The sequence below is a fragment of the Bactrocera neohumeralis genome, chromosome 5, assembly GCF_024586455.1.
Source record: "Bactrocera neohumeralis isolate Rockhampton chromosome 5, APGP_CSIRO_Bneo_wtdbg2-racon-allhic-juicebox.fasta_v2, whole genome shotgun sequence".
NCBI classification, from domain to species: domain Eukaryota; kingdom Metazoa; phylum Arthropoda; class Insecta; order Diptera; family Tephritidae; genus Bactrocera; species Bactrocera neohumeralis.
In genome coordinates this window covers 46,965,588-46,984,957 of record NC_065922.1, presented here as the reverse complement: position 1 = coordinate 46,984,957, position 19,370 = coordinate 46,965,588, and the positions used below count along the sequence as shown (strand labels likewise).

At 35.3% G+C, this 19,370-nt stretch overlaps 1 protein-coding gene across 15 annotated transcripts in view; it reads left to right on the top strand.

The window, feature by feature from the left end:
• Window positions 1–17,907, top strand: part of LOC126758931 (disks large 1 tumor suppressor protein) — a 154,617-nt gene extending 136,710 nt beyond the window's left edge. For all 15 annotated transcript variants that reach the window (XM_050473404.1, XM_050473395.1, XM_050473391.1 and 12 more), the window contains 4 exons: window positions 249–398; window positions 484–766; window positions 4,770–4,861; window positions 4,932–17,907. In XM_050473404.1, coding sequence (XP_050329361.1) covers window positions 249–398; window positions 484–766; window positions 4,770–4,861; window positions 4,932–5,038 — 632 coding nt within the window. In that variant the 3' untranslated portion in view covers window positions 5,039–17,907. The remainder of the gene's footprint in view (window positions 1–248; window positions 399–483; window positions 767–4,769; window positions 4,862–4,931) is intronic.
• Window positions 17,908–19,370: the final 1,463 nt, after the last annotated feature.

Genomic DNA, 19,370 nt, shown 5'->3' with positions numbered 1-19,370 from the left:
TTAGTAATTCTTTGCCGTAAATAAATATTTATAAAATTAATTAACTTAAAATATATTTACAAATATATACCTATATGCATATATACTTATATAATAAATATTATTTGATCAATTTGAACTGTCAATGAGAAATGTCAATTGCATATTTTGCATTGCATTGAAAACATCTATTTTTTTTGTTTTTGTTTCGTTCACAACTTCCATACTTCATTACCGTCATGACATCCCGTTTTATGCATATTTTACAGCATCCGAAGAGAATGTGCTCTCGTACGAGGCCGTACAACGGTTATCCATTAACTATACACGACCCGTAATTGTGCTCGGCCCATTGAAGGATCGCATCAATGATGACTTGATATCGGAGTATCCCGAGAAGTTCGGCTCCTGTGTGCCACGTGAGTGTAGCGCAAAATACAAATACTCCTACAACAACAATGAAAAATACAATAAATATTATTATATATTTACTTTCCATTGCAGACACGACTCGGCCGAAGCGTGATTACGAGGTGGATGGTCGTGATTATCATTTTGTTTCGTCACGTGAGCAAATGGAACGCGATATACAAAATCATCTGTTCATCGAAGCGGGCCAATACAATGACAACCTCTATGGCACATCGGTGGCGAGCGTACGCGAAGTTGCGGAGAAGGGTAAACACTGCATTTTAGATGTCTCGGGCAATGCCATTAAGCGGTTGCAAGTCGCTCAACTATATCCAATTGCTATATTTATCAAACCGAAATCGGTGGACTCAATAATGTAAGTTTCGAAATGTTTATTCTATAAACTGTATTTATGACTCTTTCGAGCATTTCGACTGGTGACTGGCGAATGACACGCGTGATCTTTTGCTCAAAGGCTTGAATCGAAGCGGAATTGTACGCGCTTTAGATTTTACATATTCCTACAGGAAAAAGTATAACGGCGTTATAACACTGAAATTATCTACACCATTGATTGATGCGATGTGTGGGAAGTGGCACCGTCTTGTAGACACCAAATGTCGCTAAGATTACGAGCTTCAATTTCAGACATCCAAAAGTCGATTATTATGGCGCGATAACGGTTGCCATTGACGGTTACGTTCTCACTATTTGCAGCATTTTTGCAGAAATATGGACCGATCTTTTTCAGCTCTTGAATCTCTTTCTTTGCTCTTCGTCCCCAATGCGGCAAATTTTGCTTGTTTACATACCCATTGAGACAGAAATGAGTCTCATTGCTGAACAAAATTTGGCTCGAAAACTTCGGATCTTCTTGGAACTTTTCAAGAGCCCATAGAACGAAGCGATATCGCTTGGGTAGGTCGAGCGGCTTCAGTTCTTGCACAAAAACGCTTTCAATTTAAGATCTCGACCTAAAATGCGCCAAGTCGTTCAATACGTCAGTCCGAGTTGCTATGAACGGCACCAAATCGACTCTTCACGGTCTCCGTGTACACTCACAGTTACGGTTGCTATATTTTCTTCTATTCGGTCGAAATATTATCCAATAATGAATGCTGGGTCTCAAGATGGGTAACGATGTTGCGCATAGTACGCTCAGTAGGCCAAATATGTTGACTATAAGTTGAGCGAAGCCCGCGAATTCCATGATGAAATGCCAAACAAGACTGAACAAAATTAACATGGCAGCTCGACACGACTTCCTCGTGATCTGTCCGAAAAAAAGCTATTGAAAAAAGTAGCTCTACTTGGATCACCTGTTATATGAAATTTCGAAATAGGTACTAAATTGTATCACTATATCTCAGTAAAGTTAGCGAAGTAAATCAAAGATAAGGAAGATAAATGAATGGATTTTTCGCTATTTCTGACTCTGCACCATAGCGAAAAAAAAGCTCTTCTAAAGTATTTAAAAATTTTAAAGATCTATTGGTATAAAGGCGTAAGGAAACAAGGAGGTTCTCTTATTCGATATATGGTATTGTGGCTAGGGAAGTAACGGACCGATATCGGCCTTGGTTTTAAGGCAGTGTGGAGAGTGTCAAGGGCTTTTTTATGTTCGGTTTTTGACATACTGATAAATGTTGGAGTTTTCTACTTTAAAGAAAAAAGTCTGGTGGTAAATGTGGTGGTATTCCAGAAATTCGATGCTGATGACCGTCCTTGGAGGAATCCTTAATATATTTTAATTATCGCATCGGACGGTATTGTTGTCGGTAACTATTTTCCAGGCTTTGTATGGATGACATTTTTTTTTGTTTTTATTGAAACGTAACAAGGATATGGTTTTACATCTCATTCAAATTGCAACTAGTGACTAATTCCAACTAACAAGCAATATTTTTCATAATTTATAAAGAACAACAATAAAAGCTCTATTAAAAAGCTTTATTCAAAAACTAAACTTTGTTTTAAAAACTAAATATTATAATATAATAATGGATTACGGGATTATTTCATTTCCAATACGTAAGGGGATATATGTACGTAGCACTTATGTTAGTGAAGTTTATATGTATAGACTTCAACTCGTTTAGATTAATGTTCCATTTTTGTGTCCATTCTACAATTTTGTTGATTGAAGACTGCATTCTGTTCGACGACTCGGATTGATTTTTACCGGTAGTAGTTAAGCAGGTATCATCTGCAAATGTGACGATTGTGCAGTTTGGCGGCGTAGGCATATCGCTAGTAAATAGAATGTATAAGAGTGGTCCCAGGACACTTCCTTGGAGTACACCAGTTCTTATTGGCTGTAGCGTAGTATACGATTATCCCTGTTTGATTCGGAAGTAGCGGTTGCTCAGGTAGGACAATGGGATGGGACACATCTGAAATCTAAGCAAGTGTTTTTATCGATGTAAGTTTTTCTAATGCTTTTCGCGTTAGATTTTTTATTACATCAGCAGTCAACAAGTCAAAGCCGGGAGCTTTTTTGGCTTAAATCTAGTTTTAATGATATTTTCCAGTTCTTTAATTGATGCTGGTTAGATTTCTCCAAAGTATTGCGTTCCTTCCAGCTGCGGTAAAGTTCCATGGAACACAAAGGGACTAAACGTTTTAGTTAATTTCTCTGAAAAACTTTCGCTTTTTCTTCGTCGCTTTTGGCCCAGGATCCGTTTGGCTTTCTGAGGGGTGTATTTGTCAATATAGGTTTCCTTGCATTTTTTACAGCTTTCCAAAGGGAATAATCGGAATGTTTGTTTAGCGTTAATTTCTCAATATAATTAGAAATATTTTGATTCGTGAATAACTTTTTTTTAGTACTGAGAACCTTGGTTAAATTGTTCAAATCAGTTTTGTATTGAGGAAAACGCGTGATTTGCCATTTTTTACGTAATTTTCTCTTTATCTTTATGAGATCTAAAATGTCTGATGAAAATTTAGTATAAAAGTTTTTTTTGGATGACAAGGGCCCAGTTAATTTTCATCAAACTAGTTTAACGGGAGGCTTAGGAAACATGCTAATTCGGCAGGAACGGACCATATACAAAAAGGTGTTAGATGAGTTGGTTTCATACAAAGAGTCATGCAGAGACATGTTGCATGCAAGACATAAAGTAAGCATGTGGTACTCGATTCTAGATAAATAGGAATGTCCTTCTACAGTATTCAGAACGATGTTACGCAAGAGTCACTCTAGCTTCGCAAGGCAACTCGAGCTCTTCTGCTATAGGTGCTGACCATTCACTGGAAGGAAGTGAGTGAAGTTAAAAGTCCACTTTTAATTACTTTCTGTGCATGACTGACGTTCGTTGCCTTCGTAGTTAGGTCGGTGCAATATCGCCCACGTAATCAAGGAATGATCTGTTGACACTTCTTGGAGTCGCTTCCGCTTCAAGCAGATGACAGTGAGCATAATTTAAATGAAAGCATCCTTGTGGAAACTGCTTGTAGAAAATTCATTATGTGTCTTAACCGTATGCATGCGTGACTCACTATGTAGGTGTTTCACAGCAGACATCAAAATGTATCCTTCTATTGTACCGAGTGCAATGTCTGACACGTTTGCAGTCTCTTCGTCTGCGTTCCACTACATCTAAGAAACCCTACCAGCGCTGTGTAATTTATGACCGACCCGCCAAATTCCTTAAATGTTGCGAACAACGTTTCTTGTCGTCTCCCTGCGTGTTGTCGGCTAGCGACTTGAGGATTTTGTTGCGGCTCTGTACTTTGGCAGTCATTTGCAGAGTGGAATTATACAGGATATGAAGTGTTAGACTTAGAACTTACAGGTCGATATTTTCATGCCGCCAGCTGCAATATTAAGATCCAGTCTGTACTCTTTCGTCCAGTTCGTTGTTTTTGTTGTAGCTGCAGAATTCTGCCGAGTTGACGGCCCTTGACTGGATAAGAAATCCGGGTCCGTTTCGGTTACATAGACCCGACTGTCGTGGGTACGGCGTCCAGTTCGTGAATATGGTCGCTGCGGATTTAGGGGGGAAGAGTGTTGTTCTCTTTGCAGAAAAGAAGCCAGAAAAGTCGGTGAGATAATTGTTTACTCTGGAACACATGCCAACGATTACTTTGCCCGTTGTTAATATCGTGATGGGAATTCCCACTGGTGGTTGAGGAAGCTTCGAGCTCATAGATGTGAACCCGAAGTGGATCCCCTCCATCTTTGGAACACATAATTAATTCTTGTTAACTTTGAATTTTGACCTCGAATCTGTATTATACAGATAATTGCCGACCGCTCAGATAACTCGTTGTCAATATTTTCAGACCTGTAGGAAGTGTAGAGTTGAAGTCTTGCAGTACTTCGAGGTATATTTTATGTCACTACAATAAACAAATTTTTTCTCATTTGCTTCCAGGGAAATGAATCGACGCATGACGGAAGAGCAAGCGAAGAAAACTTACGAACGTGCGATTAAAATGGAACAAGAATTCGGCGAATACTTCACAGGTTAGTACCAAACGCTTCCATAACCATAAATAATATGTAAACAATAATTATCATGTATATACGTTTGTAGGTGTGGTCCAAGGCGACACCATCGAAGAGATCTACAGTAAAGTCAAAGCGATGATCTGGTCACAATCAGGACCAATCATTTGGGTACCATCCAAAGAATCTCTATGACCAACAGCCACGACGACATGGACACTGCCGCCTCGAGTACGCTGTCGACCAGTCTCGAGATCAACAACAAATCAACATCAACAGCAAACGCACTGATTTTGAACGACATTGATGGAACACGATGTCGCCAACAACAACGACAACACACACACACTCACAACACGTAACCGAAACGCAGCCGATGATTCACGTGGATGCGTTATGCAAATGAGCTAAAGCAAGCGAATACAAAATAGTGGACAGACACACACACACACGCGGCATACAAACTTCAATCTTCGCAGAATCATGTCACACCCACGCGCAAAATGTCACCAGCCTTAAGCAAATATATACCAGCTAAAAGCAAGCAAGGTCTATCAGGCCTCGGTGACGCAATATGGCTGGTGTTTCAGTCTGTACTGTCAATGTGTGTGTGTGTGTGTGTTTGTGTGGTTGCCTATTTGCAGTCGGTTGCTTACGTCGTTGATGCGACCGCGCGTTTTGAAGAAAAAAGTGGAGAAAATATGAAACTAAAAACACTATAGAAGAAATATGTTGTAGCTAATAAAGAGAAAACAACAAAAACAAAAACAAATAATAATAATGAATAGGCATAAGTCAGGCTGCGACTACTCTACTACATATATATTGATAATGATGATGATGATGATGGTGCATTTGTTGTTTGTTTGTTACCGCTAGCAATTAAAAAGAAATTCGATAATCGTTTAATACATATATATGTGTGTATATATAAATATACAGCTGCATATATAAAATTATATATATATATAAATAATTAGTAACGAAGCAGAAATTTAATAAAATTGTAATGCATATGAGTACACACACGCTCTTCATACATACATATATAAAGAAATTGCAAATTCTACACGCATACATACATATATAAATACCGACATAACTACTTGCATATATCATACACAAAAACAATAATAAAAATAATAAGAAATCAATTGCAATGAGAGCAGCAACTAGAAATTGCGCAAAGGAGACGTCAGAAAATAACGAAATGCAAGCGCAAGCAAGAGCATGTAATAAATGCCGCACACAAAGTAAATAAGTTAAAATTATAACCAGTGCCGATGAACAAACTCGCTTACATATGTACAATAGGCAATGCAGCAATGACTAAAAACCGTTGAAGTGAAGTTAAAGTTGAAGAAATATAGCGAAAAATAGCGTGCGAAGAGAGTTAGCAAAACCTAACCTAAAAATTGCAAATTTAAATTTGAGAAATGCGTAGTTAAAGTGAAAAAAATTTAAGAATTGTTTTATTAACGTTATAACGTACAATAATTTATTTATATTACATATAAATATATATACAAATCTATATATAAAAACCTTATAAGCAAAAAAAAAGTAAAGTAAAGTGAAGCAGAATTGTTAAATGCGGTGTATGTTGAAAAAATAACTGTATTTGTCATAAACAATTGTATGTAACAGCAAAATGCAGCAAAACTACAACAAAATATTTTATGTAATAATTACGCATATAATTTTTTATTATTTACTCTTAGTGTTAACAACAATTTTACTTTCCTACAAACTGTCACAATCTGAGTTGATATTGTCTCAACGCTAGTGTAGCAATAATAATAACAACAACTATGTATTGAAAAACAAGAGAGAAACAGTGCAAACAATTGTTTGTGTTTTTATGTTAAATATTTTGTATGTGTTGTATGCCGCTAAAATGGTTTTTTTTTCGAGTTTAAAAATAGCTACTTTACTTTTATGACACACTGTAAGCGTGCAAACTGCAATTTTGTTGTTGTTGCATGCATAAGGCTCATAATTTGTTTAATATTTATTTGTATTTGTATTTGTATTGCTCAGTTGGTTATATATTTTGAAAAAAGTTAGAATTTACACCAACAACATTACTTTAAGCCTTGTAAATGTGCTTATGCAAAGAGGCATAGTCAAAATAGTGAGGTTAAATTCGAATATGCTACTTAACTACATACACGCACACATACATACATACATTAAACTATATTACTTTTATTTATAATTTACCATTTACCACTCTGTTTTACGAGTTTACGTTAAACTTTTACACACTTACAACAACTACATAACTGTTCTTTATTATTTTTAGGTTATGTTACACTTTAATTTAAGCGCTTAATTTAAAGATATTTTACATTTTTGTTGTAAAGCTGTCACTGACCACCAACCAACTGGGCGGCTTGCATTGTTTTCACACTTATTTAATCCTTTAACAACTGCTTGCCTCTCCGTAACGGCTGCAGCACACGCGCCATAAGCGCCCACTCACAGCAGTGCCAGCGGCGCGGCGTTGTTGTTTGTGCGTGTTTGTGCAAAAGCGAACAGCTTCAAACCCTATTAGTCCTATGCATACTACTATTGTATACAACAGCAACAAAAACTACAAATACTATTATTATATAAATTATTACTGCTACTCCGCTACACTACTTATTGTTCAAGTATATGTGTGTGTGTGTAATGTTAATGTTTCTTTCTTATTCTAGTTAAATATTATCTTTGTCTTATATTTTAATTATTATTATTTTTATTTAAAAACTATTGTACAAGTTATTACAAGCACATATAGTGCGTACTCAACATACATGCATACTTAATAGTAAAACACAAAACACAACAACAAAAAATAACATAAAAAACAAGAAAATTAAGCAAAAATATGCAAACTTAACAATAACAAGAACAAAAAATACTTTTTTTCAACGAATATCTAAACTAAAATGCGTTAAGTGCAAGAACAAGAGCGTAAACAATAATACAGAATTTAAGTAAACAATTTAACTTAATTAAATCGTTTCATTTTTATTCAAAAAATAAAAAAACACAATATTGTTTTATTTGCTTTATATAACTAGTATATTTTAGTTTCAAATACACGAAAACAGTTGGAAGTTATAATAAAAAACTGCACTCAATTGCTGCCAATAGCAATTTCAAACGTAAATTACACCATTTCGCATTTTTGTAAAGAAACTTGAATGCGAAATTTTCCATTTTATGCCTACCAAAGCAGCACTCTCCGTATTACAAGCGAATTTTACTCTATACCCGGCAACAATTTTTAAGTTTCCTATGAACAGTTAGCAAGCCACGACCATGCACTTTCAATTGACACCTGTTTCATTGAAATCGGTTGAGATTTGTCCGAGTTATGCGTAAAAACGTTTAAATAGCTCATTTATTAGCAAAGCAGCTAATTTAGCCGAGACACACACCACACGTGCTCGCATGCGATTTCTTGCGTTTACAATTTTGCCGACATGCACCAGGCGCGCAGCAGTGCCAAGTAGGTGGCTGCTGCAAAAATATGTCGAAAATTGTAGCATGCTTTTAGGCGTCCCATGAGAGCTGTACGCATAATTGCTGTTTGTACTGTACTCCTTAGTACATTACTATATCGTGCAGCTTTTTAAGCATAACTTGCGTTTTCCTGCACGGATTTTGCTGATTTAAACGGCAAATTAAAGCGCATGTGAACACAAATTGATTTAGAATATTAACAAAAATTTCTAGGAAATTAGTGGCTGCGTATTTTTTGTGAATTTATGCCGGAAACAATAAGGCAGCGCAAATATGAATTATGTTTTCTTAAACTTACCATTTTTAACTGAAACAACAAGTTTTGCATTTATGTAGGTTTGGTGCATGAATTTTAATGTGTATTAGTAAAAACTCTTGCAACATGTTTCTACAGAGTATAATAGTTTTTTCTTAATTTGTATAAAGTTGAACTGAAATCAATTCGAAGCCATACTTACCTGAGAAATTGAAGCATTGCCGCAATTTTTCCACTACCTTGGTTCCATAATATGATACAACGGTTATATGCATGGCACTGCTGTTGCCAAATACAATATATTGCCTGCTTTAAGGATTTTAAAGGCTGCAAGAATTGTAAAGAAAGCCTTTATTTGGTTATGCCTGCTTTTTGTTGCTATAATGTTCAAGGAAAATGCATTGTGAGCGAACGTTGTTATATACATACATAAGCACTGGGTATAGTCTATTTACCATATATTGATATATAGTGGCCGAGCTTCTCCACGTCTCTCCACACAGCTGAAGGTGAGTGAGGTTTGTTGTGTCAGTAATATCCGCAGTGGTCGCTATTAGAAGAACAATTTTTCTATTTTCCAATTATGACACGGTCGGTTTTATGTAAGCATTTATACATACATATATCTATTATTATACCCTGAACAGTTCCATTTTTTTATTATATTTCTCAAATTTATATTTTTGTTTTTTTTTTGTTTTACTTTTTTATTTTGATTTGTTTTTGTGTCTTTTAATAATAAATTTTATTGCATGTTCTTTTAATTCGATTATATAATTATTTTCTGACACAACTACATACATTGATCAGGGAATTCTGTGTTTGCCACGAAATTTTTAATGCTCAGCAGAAAACATTGGAGATGCATGACGAGCTGAGTCGATTTAGCCATGTTGGAATGCCTGTTGATAAGCGAACTCAGTCCTACGTTTTTGAGTTAACGTTTTGCAATTTTGCATATGTCATTTTGGCCGCAAGAAGCTGCTCATTTGTCAGAATCACCGATATCGGAGCACAATAGCATATAGCTATTGCCAGTCATACCAACTGATCGATTAAAAATCAGTCCTTGTATGAAAAACTTTTTTATTTGACGAGATATCTTCATGAAATTCGGCATGGATTATTGTTTAAGGCAATTGTATAATATCTGAAGAAATTGTTCAAATCGAACTGCTATAGCACACAGCTGCCATACAAGCTGATCCATTAAAATCAAGATACAGATTTTTCCATACACTTTTATGCTATAAGAAACACATTTGTAAAGGTTTTGCTCTTATAGCTTCAGTGCCGCCGAAGTTGGCGTTTTATTTTGTTTTTACGTACCATATACATACATACATATGTACCATAGTACAGAAGTTTTTACAAAGAACCGCATAGTGTCTTTGGAATCAAATTGGGCACATTTACAACTGTCTGTCCGGAGTCATGCGAAAATGTGACACACATGCTCTAACAATCTTCTATATTGGCGTAGACACCGCTTACGCGGCAAATAACGGTATTTTTAAATAATTAATAAAAAAGAAGTACAATATCTATGTAACTAAGAACTTCAATAGCTGAGATATGGCAAAAAAATATGTTGAAATTGGAGCTGTGCTGAAATTTTCTGGAAATATCTTTTTATATTACAAAGCATTCTATATTTTTGTTGTTATGTGGAATTAATTAGTACATATAAGTAAATTTTTAGATTACAAAATAAATAAAATTAATTTTTTATTTTATTTACAGTTAATTTTATGTATACTTTTATATTGTTTTATTATTATTTTTTCAAAAAAATATTAGCTTGCACTTCTCACAAACAACAACAACAAAAAGCAGATCTTTAAATACATTCACACAGAGCATACATATGTACATACATACATTTATGGGTACACACAAGCAGTAGTAAGAATTTCCATTCAGAGTAAAGTTACGTATACGCAGTGTTGCTCGCTGTTGCTTTAAAAGCAAGCCTCACGTAGAGCATACGCTGTGTGTGTGTGTGTATGAAAATAGTGTAAAATGGACTATGTCGAACTATGCCGAAAAAAGGTGGCTAACCCCAACGCAAAAATCGATTTAGGTCAGTTTTTAAAAAATATCAATTATACCAATGAAACGGTGACTTGGCTATGTTTATGGACGAATGCGAGAATTTTATCAGCAAAGTTATATATCGTCAGCTAAAATGCAAAATATTGTAACATCACTCATATTGAAACAAATTTGAGTTTTGGTTATGTAATGGTTATATATCGGATATATTACGGTTATAAAATGGTTATATATTGGACAACGGCAGCTTAAAAGTTTATGCTACTTTGTAATATGATGTACTGAATCGCAAGCAATAAAAACGCAATTTCGAATTCGAAAACGATGAAAGAATATATACGAATATGTATATCGCTGTTATATGTGATACATGAGCTCAACTGAGTTGTTTGTGGCAACAGTATTCAGGCCATACGAAATCGATTCAACTTGATATCTGTTTACGAGGGGTTAAATATGATGCTAGGCGCATGGAAAACGTAAACAGAATGTGCTATTGTGACGTCACTGCACGGCTGATATTGTCAAAAACACAAATAATAAATTAACAGTACGCTAAGGTGGTCAAACGCAAACTTCTCTGAATCAATACTATAATATAGCATTTATAGCACAGGAGAAGAGTTACTAGAAACAAAATTTAAAAATCAAAAGCTACAAAGAAGACGGGGCAGTCTATACCCAGATATCTATGGCAGCTGTTTTCTGAGAAAATTGAAAAGTTCAATATCGATAACGGTAAATTTTGATTGAATATTTTTGGACTACACACAAAACTTGCTATACATAAACACACACACGCTTCAAATACTTTCAGAAATTTAGTTTCGAAATAAAAAAAATGTTAAGTTAAGTTTTCTACACATAAAAGACCGGGAAAGCTGTTGCAACAACTAGCATATACATTAGGGTGCTTCAAAAAAAAGTTTTGTCGCAGAAATTTTGAAAAGTCAAATTTCTGAATATACATATGTATGTACATATGATGGTTATTTTTGAAACGAAAATTAATTGGTGAAATTTTAGTTTGAATGAAAAAACGAAAATTCCTGTGTTAAACGTAAGGAAAATAAAAAAAAAGCGATCCCTTCGAGTTAAGCTACAGCGCCTGGTTTGAGGGTGGATTTTTGTTTTGTGACTCTAACATCACTAACATTTGAGGGGCTAAGGTTGAAAAAAAGTAAAATTTTTTTTTTGAAGCACCCTAATATACATACATACACGCGAGTATATGAAAACGAAGGAACTAATAAATTAATGAACTATGCATACCATTCTTATGAAAAACTGCAAATATACATTATGTAGCGAAAAATGCAAGTATAATGTAAAAAATTGTAGTCATTGTGCCGGCAAGACACGAAGAAAAAAGAAAAAAAATAAATAAATAAAAATCATTTATTAAAAAAAAAAAAAAAATAGAAACGAATAAAAAACAATTAAAAATTATTTATTGCAAAAAAAAAAAAAGAAAATTAAATCGATTTCTAAACTAAACTGATTAAAGACATACATACATGTGTATATATGGTAGCAATGTGTATAAGTAGGCAACATAAATTCTATTGTGAGAATTGCTAAATAAATAATTAGGCAAAATTCAATAATGAGCTAATAAAAAAAACTTCAAAAATGGTTACCTAAACCACGTGTTTAGACCAGACTACTACATTAAAAATAAAAATTTTTCAAAGCAAACAATTTTTTGATAACTAATACCTATGAATACTTACAAAATACTCTTCAATCACACATCGTCACCTAAAATGCAAAAAAACTACCATAAAAAGTCAAAATTGAGTTTTTTATTTCCTTACGATCCACTACTCCACTACATATTTATATGTAGCATTAAATTTTTAGCCGATTGAAACCAATCAATTTGAGTTTTGGTTATAAAATGGTTATATATTGGTTATACCGCTGTCAGATGTAACCAATATATATAATATATAACCATTTTATAACCAAAAGTCAAATTTTGTTTCAATATGAGTGGTTTCTATTATACCGTTTTCCTTCGCTGTCAACTCAGCAACTCATGAAAAGTGATGTTACGTAATTTTGCATTTTAGGTGACGATATATACCAATTATTTCTTAATATTAGAGTACACACATCTTGTCACATTAAAATAAATTCATTATAACACACCCTCTCATCCTCACACTAACATTTCTTCTTCTTCTTCTTAATTGGCGTAGACACCGCTTACGCGATTATAGCCGAGTTAACAACAGCGCGCCAGTCGTTTCTTTCGCTTTCGCCAATTGGATATTCCAAGCGAAGCCAGGTCCTTCTTCACTTGGCCTTTCCAACGGAGTGGAGGTCTTCCTCTTCCTCTGCTTCCTCCGGCGGGTACTGCGTCGAATACTTTCAGAACTGGAGTGTTTTCGTCCACTTTTTCAAGACTCTATATCGTATTAACTTTTAAACAAACCTAAATACCGTAAACTTAAAAACACGACACGAAGAAAAAAAAGCATATTATTTTACTAGAAGCTATTTTAACATTTCAACTAAGCACAGAAGTACAGAGAATAAGACCAGCAGTAAATTGTTCAAATGAATAAAATGGTTTAATTTAGACACGTCTATCTGGATTTTCGTCCGACAAGACAATAACTTTAGCAAACAATAAATTAGCCGGAATTACTACAGCAGTGGAGGGCTTTGTTTCTCTGCTCTGTCGCAGATCGCGTGTAACTCGAAAAATTTTACTGTTTTAAAACAGTTCAATTTCGTTTTTTAATTATCAAAAATCGTGTTTTCGCTCTGTTTCAAGTCCTCCTGTGAGATTTTGTGGTCCTTCTACACCTGGTCGGAGTGGCGATCTTCCTCTTCCTGTGCTTCCCTCGGCGGGTACTGCGTCGAAAAATTTTAGAGCTGGAGTGTTTTCGTCCGTTCGGCCGATGTCGCTTAATGCGCTGAACTATATCAATGTCGTCGTTATCTCGTAGAGTTCATCGTTCCATCGACTGCGCTATTCGCCGTTGCCGTAGATGTTGCCATCGTCCATGCCTCGTTCACTATCAGACCCATTTGCGTCGCTTCCTTATTCAGTTCAGTATTCAACAACGGCGCGGTTGTTATGGCCAATGATATCGATGTCTCTTGTAGAAGATTTTACCTTCTCTATTCAGCTCTGAAGCTCGAATTATTTTCTCCAGCAGTAGATTGAAGACGTCGCACGGTAGGCAGTCGCTTCGTATGGTATCGAACGGCTCGGAGAGGTCTTTCCCGATCCTGACGGAGCTTTTGGTATTGCTCAGAGTATTCGTTTTGCGGGGATATCAAATACAGACACAGCTGCATAAAGAGGCTCCTCTTTGTGCTGTCGAAAGCAGCTTTGAAATCGACAAAGAGGTGGGTGGTGTGTCGATTATCTTTTCATGGGTCAGTTGTTAATTTTCCAGGCCTAAAGCCACAGTGATAAGGTCCAAACAGTTTGTTGAAGGTGGACTTTAATCTCTCACACAACACGCTCAGTAGAACCGTATGTGCGATGTTGTGGAGGCTCATCCCACGGTAGTTGGCGCAGATTGTGTGATCTCTCTTTTTGTGGATTGGGCGGAGCACACTTAAATTCCAATCGTCGGGCATGTTTTCGTCCAACCAAAGTCACACCTTCGATATATATCTCCCAACTGTAACAGAGGCGAGCTGTTACCATTACGTCTCTGCAATCGGCGCAATAATTGGATATCTAATATTAGGCGAGAAGGGTTCAGCAGGAAAATTTTGAAACTTCAACAAAATTATGGAAATATAGATAGATGTGTCTAGGCACACATCACAACTGATAAGGCGACTTCGGTCAAGTACCAAGCAAACTTATAAAAATCTAATAAATACCACCATATAATTATTTCATTTATTGTTACTGTTATTATTACATTGTTTATTATTACGGTTGTTTTTACGTTTTATAATTACAGTGAGTACAACTTCGCAGTGGCTGAGCCGTAATATCAATTTTGAAGTTTAAACCTAATACAATTTCAGTCTCCTCCCCAATCATATACATACACACACACTCATACATTTACGCACACATCCACACACAAAATGCCACCCGCTTTAATCATTTTCCATTAGCAAACGCGTTTCATCAAAATGTGCCTTTTCAGTTATTGTTGTTGTTATCAGCAGTTCAAAATAAATATGCATGAAAACACAAAATCCAACAGAAATAAAAAATATAAACTCAAAGAACTAAAAATACATACATACACAGAAAAACACATGGTGCATACACATGAGTATGTATGTATGTATGTATATAAAGTAGAACAATACAATGGCAAACTATGAAAAAGCAAAAAGTGAATTGACTAGCCTACGAGAAATGCACTCACGCGCATGCTTAAATAATACAATTAAATATTTATACATATGTACAAATATATGTACATACATATGTAGCGAATGTACATACATAGACGAAGTTAGCATTGCAAATGGCACGCAGGTAGAAAAATTTGCTAAGCAAAATCCAATAAATGCATTGAAAAATATTAATAGAATAAAAATAATGAAAGAAATACGTAAAGAACGAAAAAAATAAAATAAAATGAAGATTTTCCCGTTATAATAATAGTTTTCCCATTATTCTTGCTGTGGCTAAACCTTCATGTTCGGAATTCCATCGAAGTATTATTCCGCAACAGCTGAACCTGGTAAATACACCGAAAGTAAACGCGAAGGCGACGAATGCAGAGTTCGTGAGTTCAAGCGGTAGGACCGCAAGAAGTGACTTTGTATACAGAATTAGTTTAAACTTCTACATATCCAAACTAAATTCAGTAACCCCAAGGAATGTCAAGTATAAAATGTGTGCGCCACAGAAAAACAACGCAGAAACTATCTTCGTAAGCTCTTTCAACCCAATCGATAAACATCAGCTTTCCCTCTCTCTGGTCCAACATTAATGAAATTGAATACAGTTTCTTGGTACTACTGTTAGATGACTTCGATGAGAACTATCGATTGTTGTGTTCCAGCATAAGGCAGGCAAGCAATTTAAATATTTATAAAAAAAAGTAGTGCTTTTTACAAGCCATGCCTTTAGAAGAATATATTCAGTACTGTTTTGAAGACAGATACCCCAAGTTATACAATAAATAACAGCAAAGGCTCCAGGACTTCGAAGACTAGTTGGTTGGATATTGCAAAATACTCGAAATCAGGCAACCAAAATATTACTATTTTGTCTAATTTATTTTAATTTACTAATTATTTATTATTTATTTAATATATAAAATTTTTGAAATATCCTTCGGATACACCCAAGCATTCGGAATTCGTTATATTAGGGCAACTAAGAAGTTTCCGCCATTGTTTCGGCAATAGTAAATAGTGTTTTGACAAGCATTGTAAAACTACGGATTGCTTATCAGACATGAAATATTTTCTCGTCAGCATTTTAAAAATGACCTGAAGCTTGCGAAATCAAATATTGTATTTTCTATACAATACTAGACCAAACAGCTGATAGAGTTTTCGGGATCATTTGAAGTTTCAACATTCGACTTTTGCTTTAAAGCGTGCTCTAAATCTAACACAAGCTAGGATAGAATTGTTATACATAGTAGAAAAAAATACATTTCCTCTAAATTTTACAAAAAAGGACTCACGAGATGATATGAAATTTTCCCAAATTTAGACGATCATTAAAGAAACAGTACAATATGGATGTCTGTTCAACAGTATGAACAAGAAAAGCATCGAAGTTTATAAGTTTTATAATTTATCCATAATTCGACGTTAGGTGAGGTTAGATTATACTGGCCGGCTATCACGCCATACATAGACCTACTGATCCTTAGTAATGCCAGATGGAAGTTCAGTTTAATTTGAGCTGAAGAAATCATCACACAGGACGTCAATTTATTTGCGAATTTTAGCGCGACTTGACTTCGTCCAGTAGTTTGAACTCCGAAGCTCCTAGATACTTGAGTTTTGATAGTGCTGACCAAAGACAAAGGCATAGTTCCAGCGTCTCTCTCATGCCAACTTCTCTGCACTTTCTGCATGTAACGTTATCACTTATGCTCACTCGCCTCACATGTGATGACCAACAGCCGTCCGACAGTCCTTTCGAGTTCGCGTGAGTAAAAAGCAAGCGAGTTTTCCTAACGGTGCAAGAGAAGATCTTGGCGATCCTGCATGTATTTAAGGCATTCCATCTCGCCGTATAATATGCAGTGGTTTTTTGAACATGAGGATTTAGCTATGGTGAATAATGTTATTCCTTATACAATAGCATTTATCAGTCAATAATATTGTTCACTAAAATATTTCGAACCCAGATACTTATGTATATCCCTGTTACCCACCTCAGTAAGCTAAAAGCACAAAATACTTTATAAAACTCAATTACTGGATTGCTACTTTTTCCGAAAAATATTTAGTAACTAGAGAGAATTAGCATGGCTTTTTTTTTAACTTAAAAGGAAACAATCCATCTCCCGTCATCCGTCAAACCACAACTACGAACTCCCACAAATTGTCACTTTTCAATAAAGCAATTTAATTAGATTTTGAGTTAAGAACTATTTACTAAATTTTTTTTTTGAAAAATAATTAAAGTAATTAAGGAAATCTGCACGCTGACTGCAATGAAATCAGCTAAGGAATAACTAGAAAATTTAAAACACAAACTAAACATTTGTTAAAACTATTTTTAAGCAAATAGAAGACGGTAAAAATTTACGATGCTTATGAAAACTTGAAAACTAAAATTAAATAAACATTTAAAAACATAATAATAATTATACACAATAAGAAACTAGAAACAAAAATTAAATAAAAATACAATTATGTACCGTTAAATTTTGTTAGTACACCTGAATTGAAAATATATACACATTAAAAAAGAAAAATTGAAATAAAAACGCAACTATTCAATCGAAAGCAAAAGGGTAAATATTTATATGAAATAAAAATATAAAAAAAAATAAAAAAAAAAATTTTAAAAAAAAATTGAAAAGATTATAAACACATTCGAAATGCGATCTTATTGTACTATCATAGATAAAACAAAACAAAAACAGAGAAACAAAAATTTGATTAAGCGCTAGAGCATTACGAATGGAGTACAGTGGTACGTTTCACCCTTAAACAAAACATAATAAACTAAAAAACAAAACACAAATGAATTAATTAAAACACATAAAATGTAACTGTTCAATCGATATACTAAAGAGAAAAAATATATACGCGTCAAAATGGAAAACTCTCAAATTTCTTTATTTAAAAAAGTTTCTCATTTCGAGGTTATCTAAAACTTTCGAAATAAGTATGTCGTATGTAGTTGTTTAGATTTGTACGCAAACGCAAAGACGCGTCTCGTGACATAGTAATCCATACATCCATTGTCCATCCCGGACTATAACGGGATGGCTCTTGATGTCTCCTATCAAGCATCTGCACAGTGAGGCCTGTATGCTCCAAGTTAAGGAGCATAATGAACTTCTCACCAAGCAGTTTCTGCTGAGGTGTTCTAATAGTCACCTGCTCGAAGCGGAACCGTCTCCTAGGAGCATCAAGAGGTCATTCCTCAACTACGTCGACGACAGAAGATAATACACCGACCGGATTTCGGACGCAACTAACTTCAGACATGCACTGACCGCCATTCACAGTGGAGCCATAAACACCTTCACCGACTTCCTCTCAGTGAATGGCGTACTTGGAGCCAAACCACCACCCACTGCAGACGACGAGCTCGAGTCGCTGCGAGATTCGTTCTGGATACTGTAGAAGGTTAAACTCCTACTAATCCAGAATCGACCCCGACATACCCAATATACATATGTCCCGACATAACTCTAACCACCTCTTTGCAACATACACATCTAACACCCCTCTACCTATGGTCCCACCCCGTCGAAATAGTACGTTTCCTGGGCCTACCGTTGGATGAACTCGATGACAACTCATCTGAACCTAACCATTTTAACGGGAAATAGAAAATCGTTACAACAACAACAACGTGTATTTATAGTGGGACAACGGAAACACCAGAAGGATGGTAACATTGGAAAGTTGAGGAAAGGGAAGATGAACAATAGAATTTGAAAAAGACAAAGACACAACAACAATGGTTTATTGTTAAAAGTGAAATAAGATTAATATAATTCCACTGACAAGAAAATGGGAAAACTTCTGTACCTCTGCAGTCGCTACACTGAGAATCGGAAACTATACTAAGTGTTAATATTGCCCTTTAAGAACTTCCTCTTCTTCTTCTTTGGCACTACAACCGTGGGTTAGTTTGTACCGAAAATACAAAACTTCATCTATCCTTTGTGAGCTCACGCCAGTTGTACTTTTCAAATGCAGATAGGTTGCTATGCACTTGATCCTTTTATTGGATACGTAGGCGCCCTTGCTTTCGTTCTCTACCTATGGGTCTGGAATAGTTGAAGCTTTTCGCTAGGGCAATAGCTTCCATGCGAACGCCATGGGCTATACAGCGCATTCGCCCGTTTAGCACAATTTTCGCCCACCTCTTTACCAACCCAGATAATAACGATTCAGAGGGTCTCTTCTGAGGTCAAGGTACAAGGCGGCTCATCTTGCGGGATGTGTTTAGTCGACTGTAATTTTTATACCCTTCTCGGATCAAATCTGCAAAGCATTACACTAGGAAAGCAACATTTTATTCTTAGAGATTAGAGTTAGATAGTTTGTCCG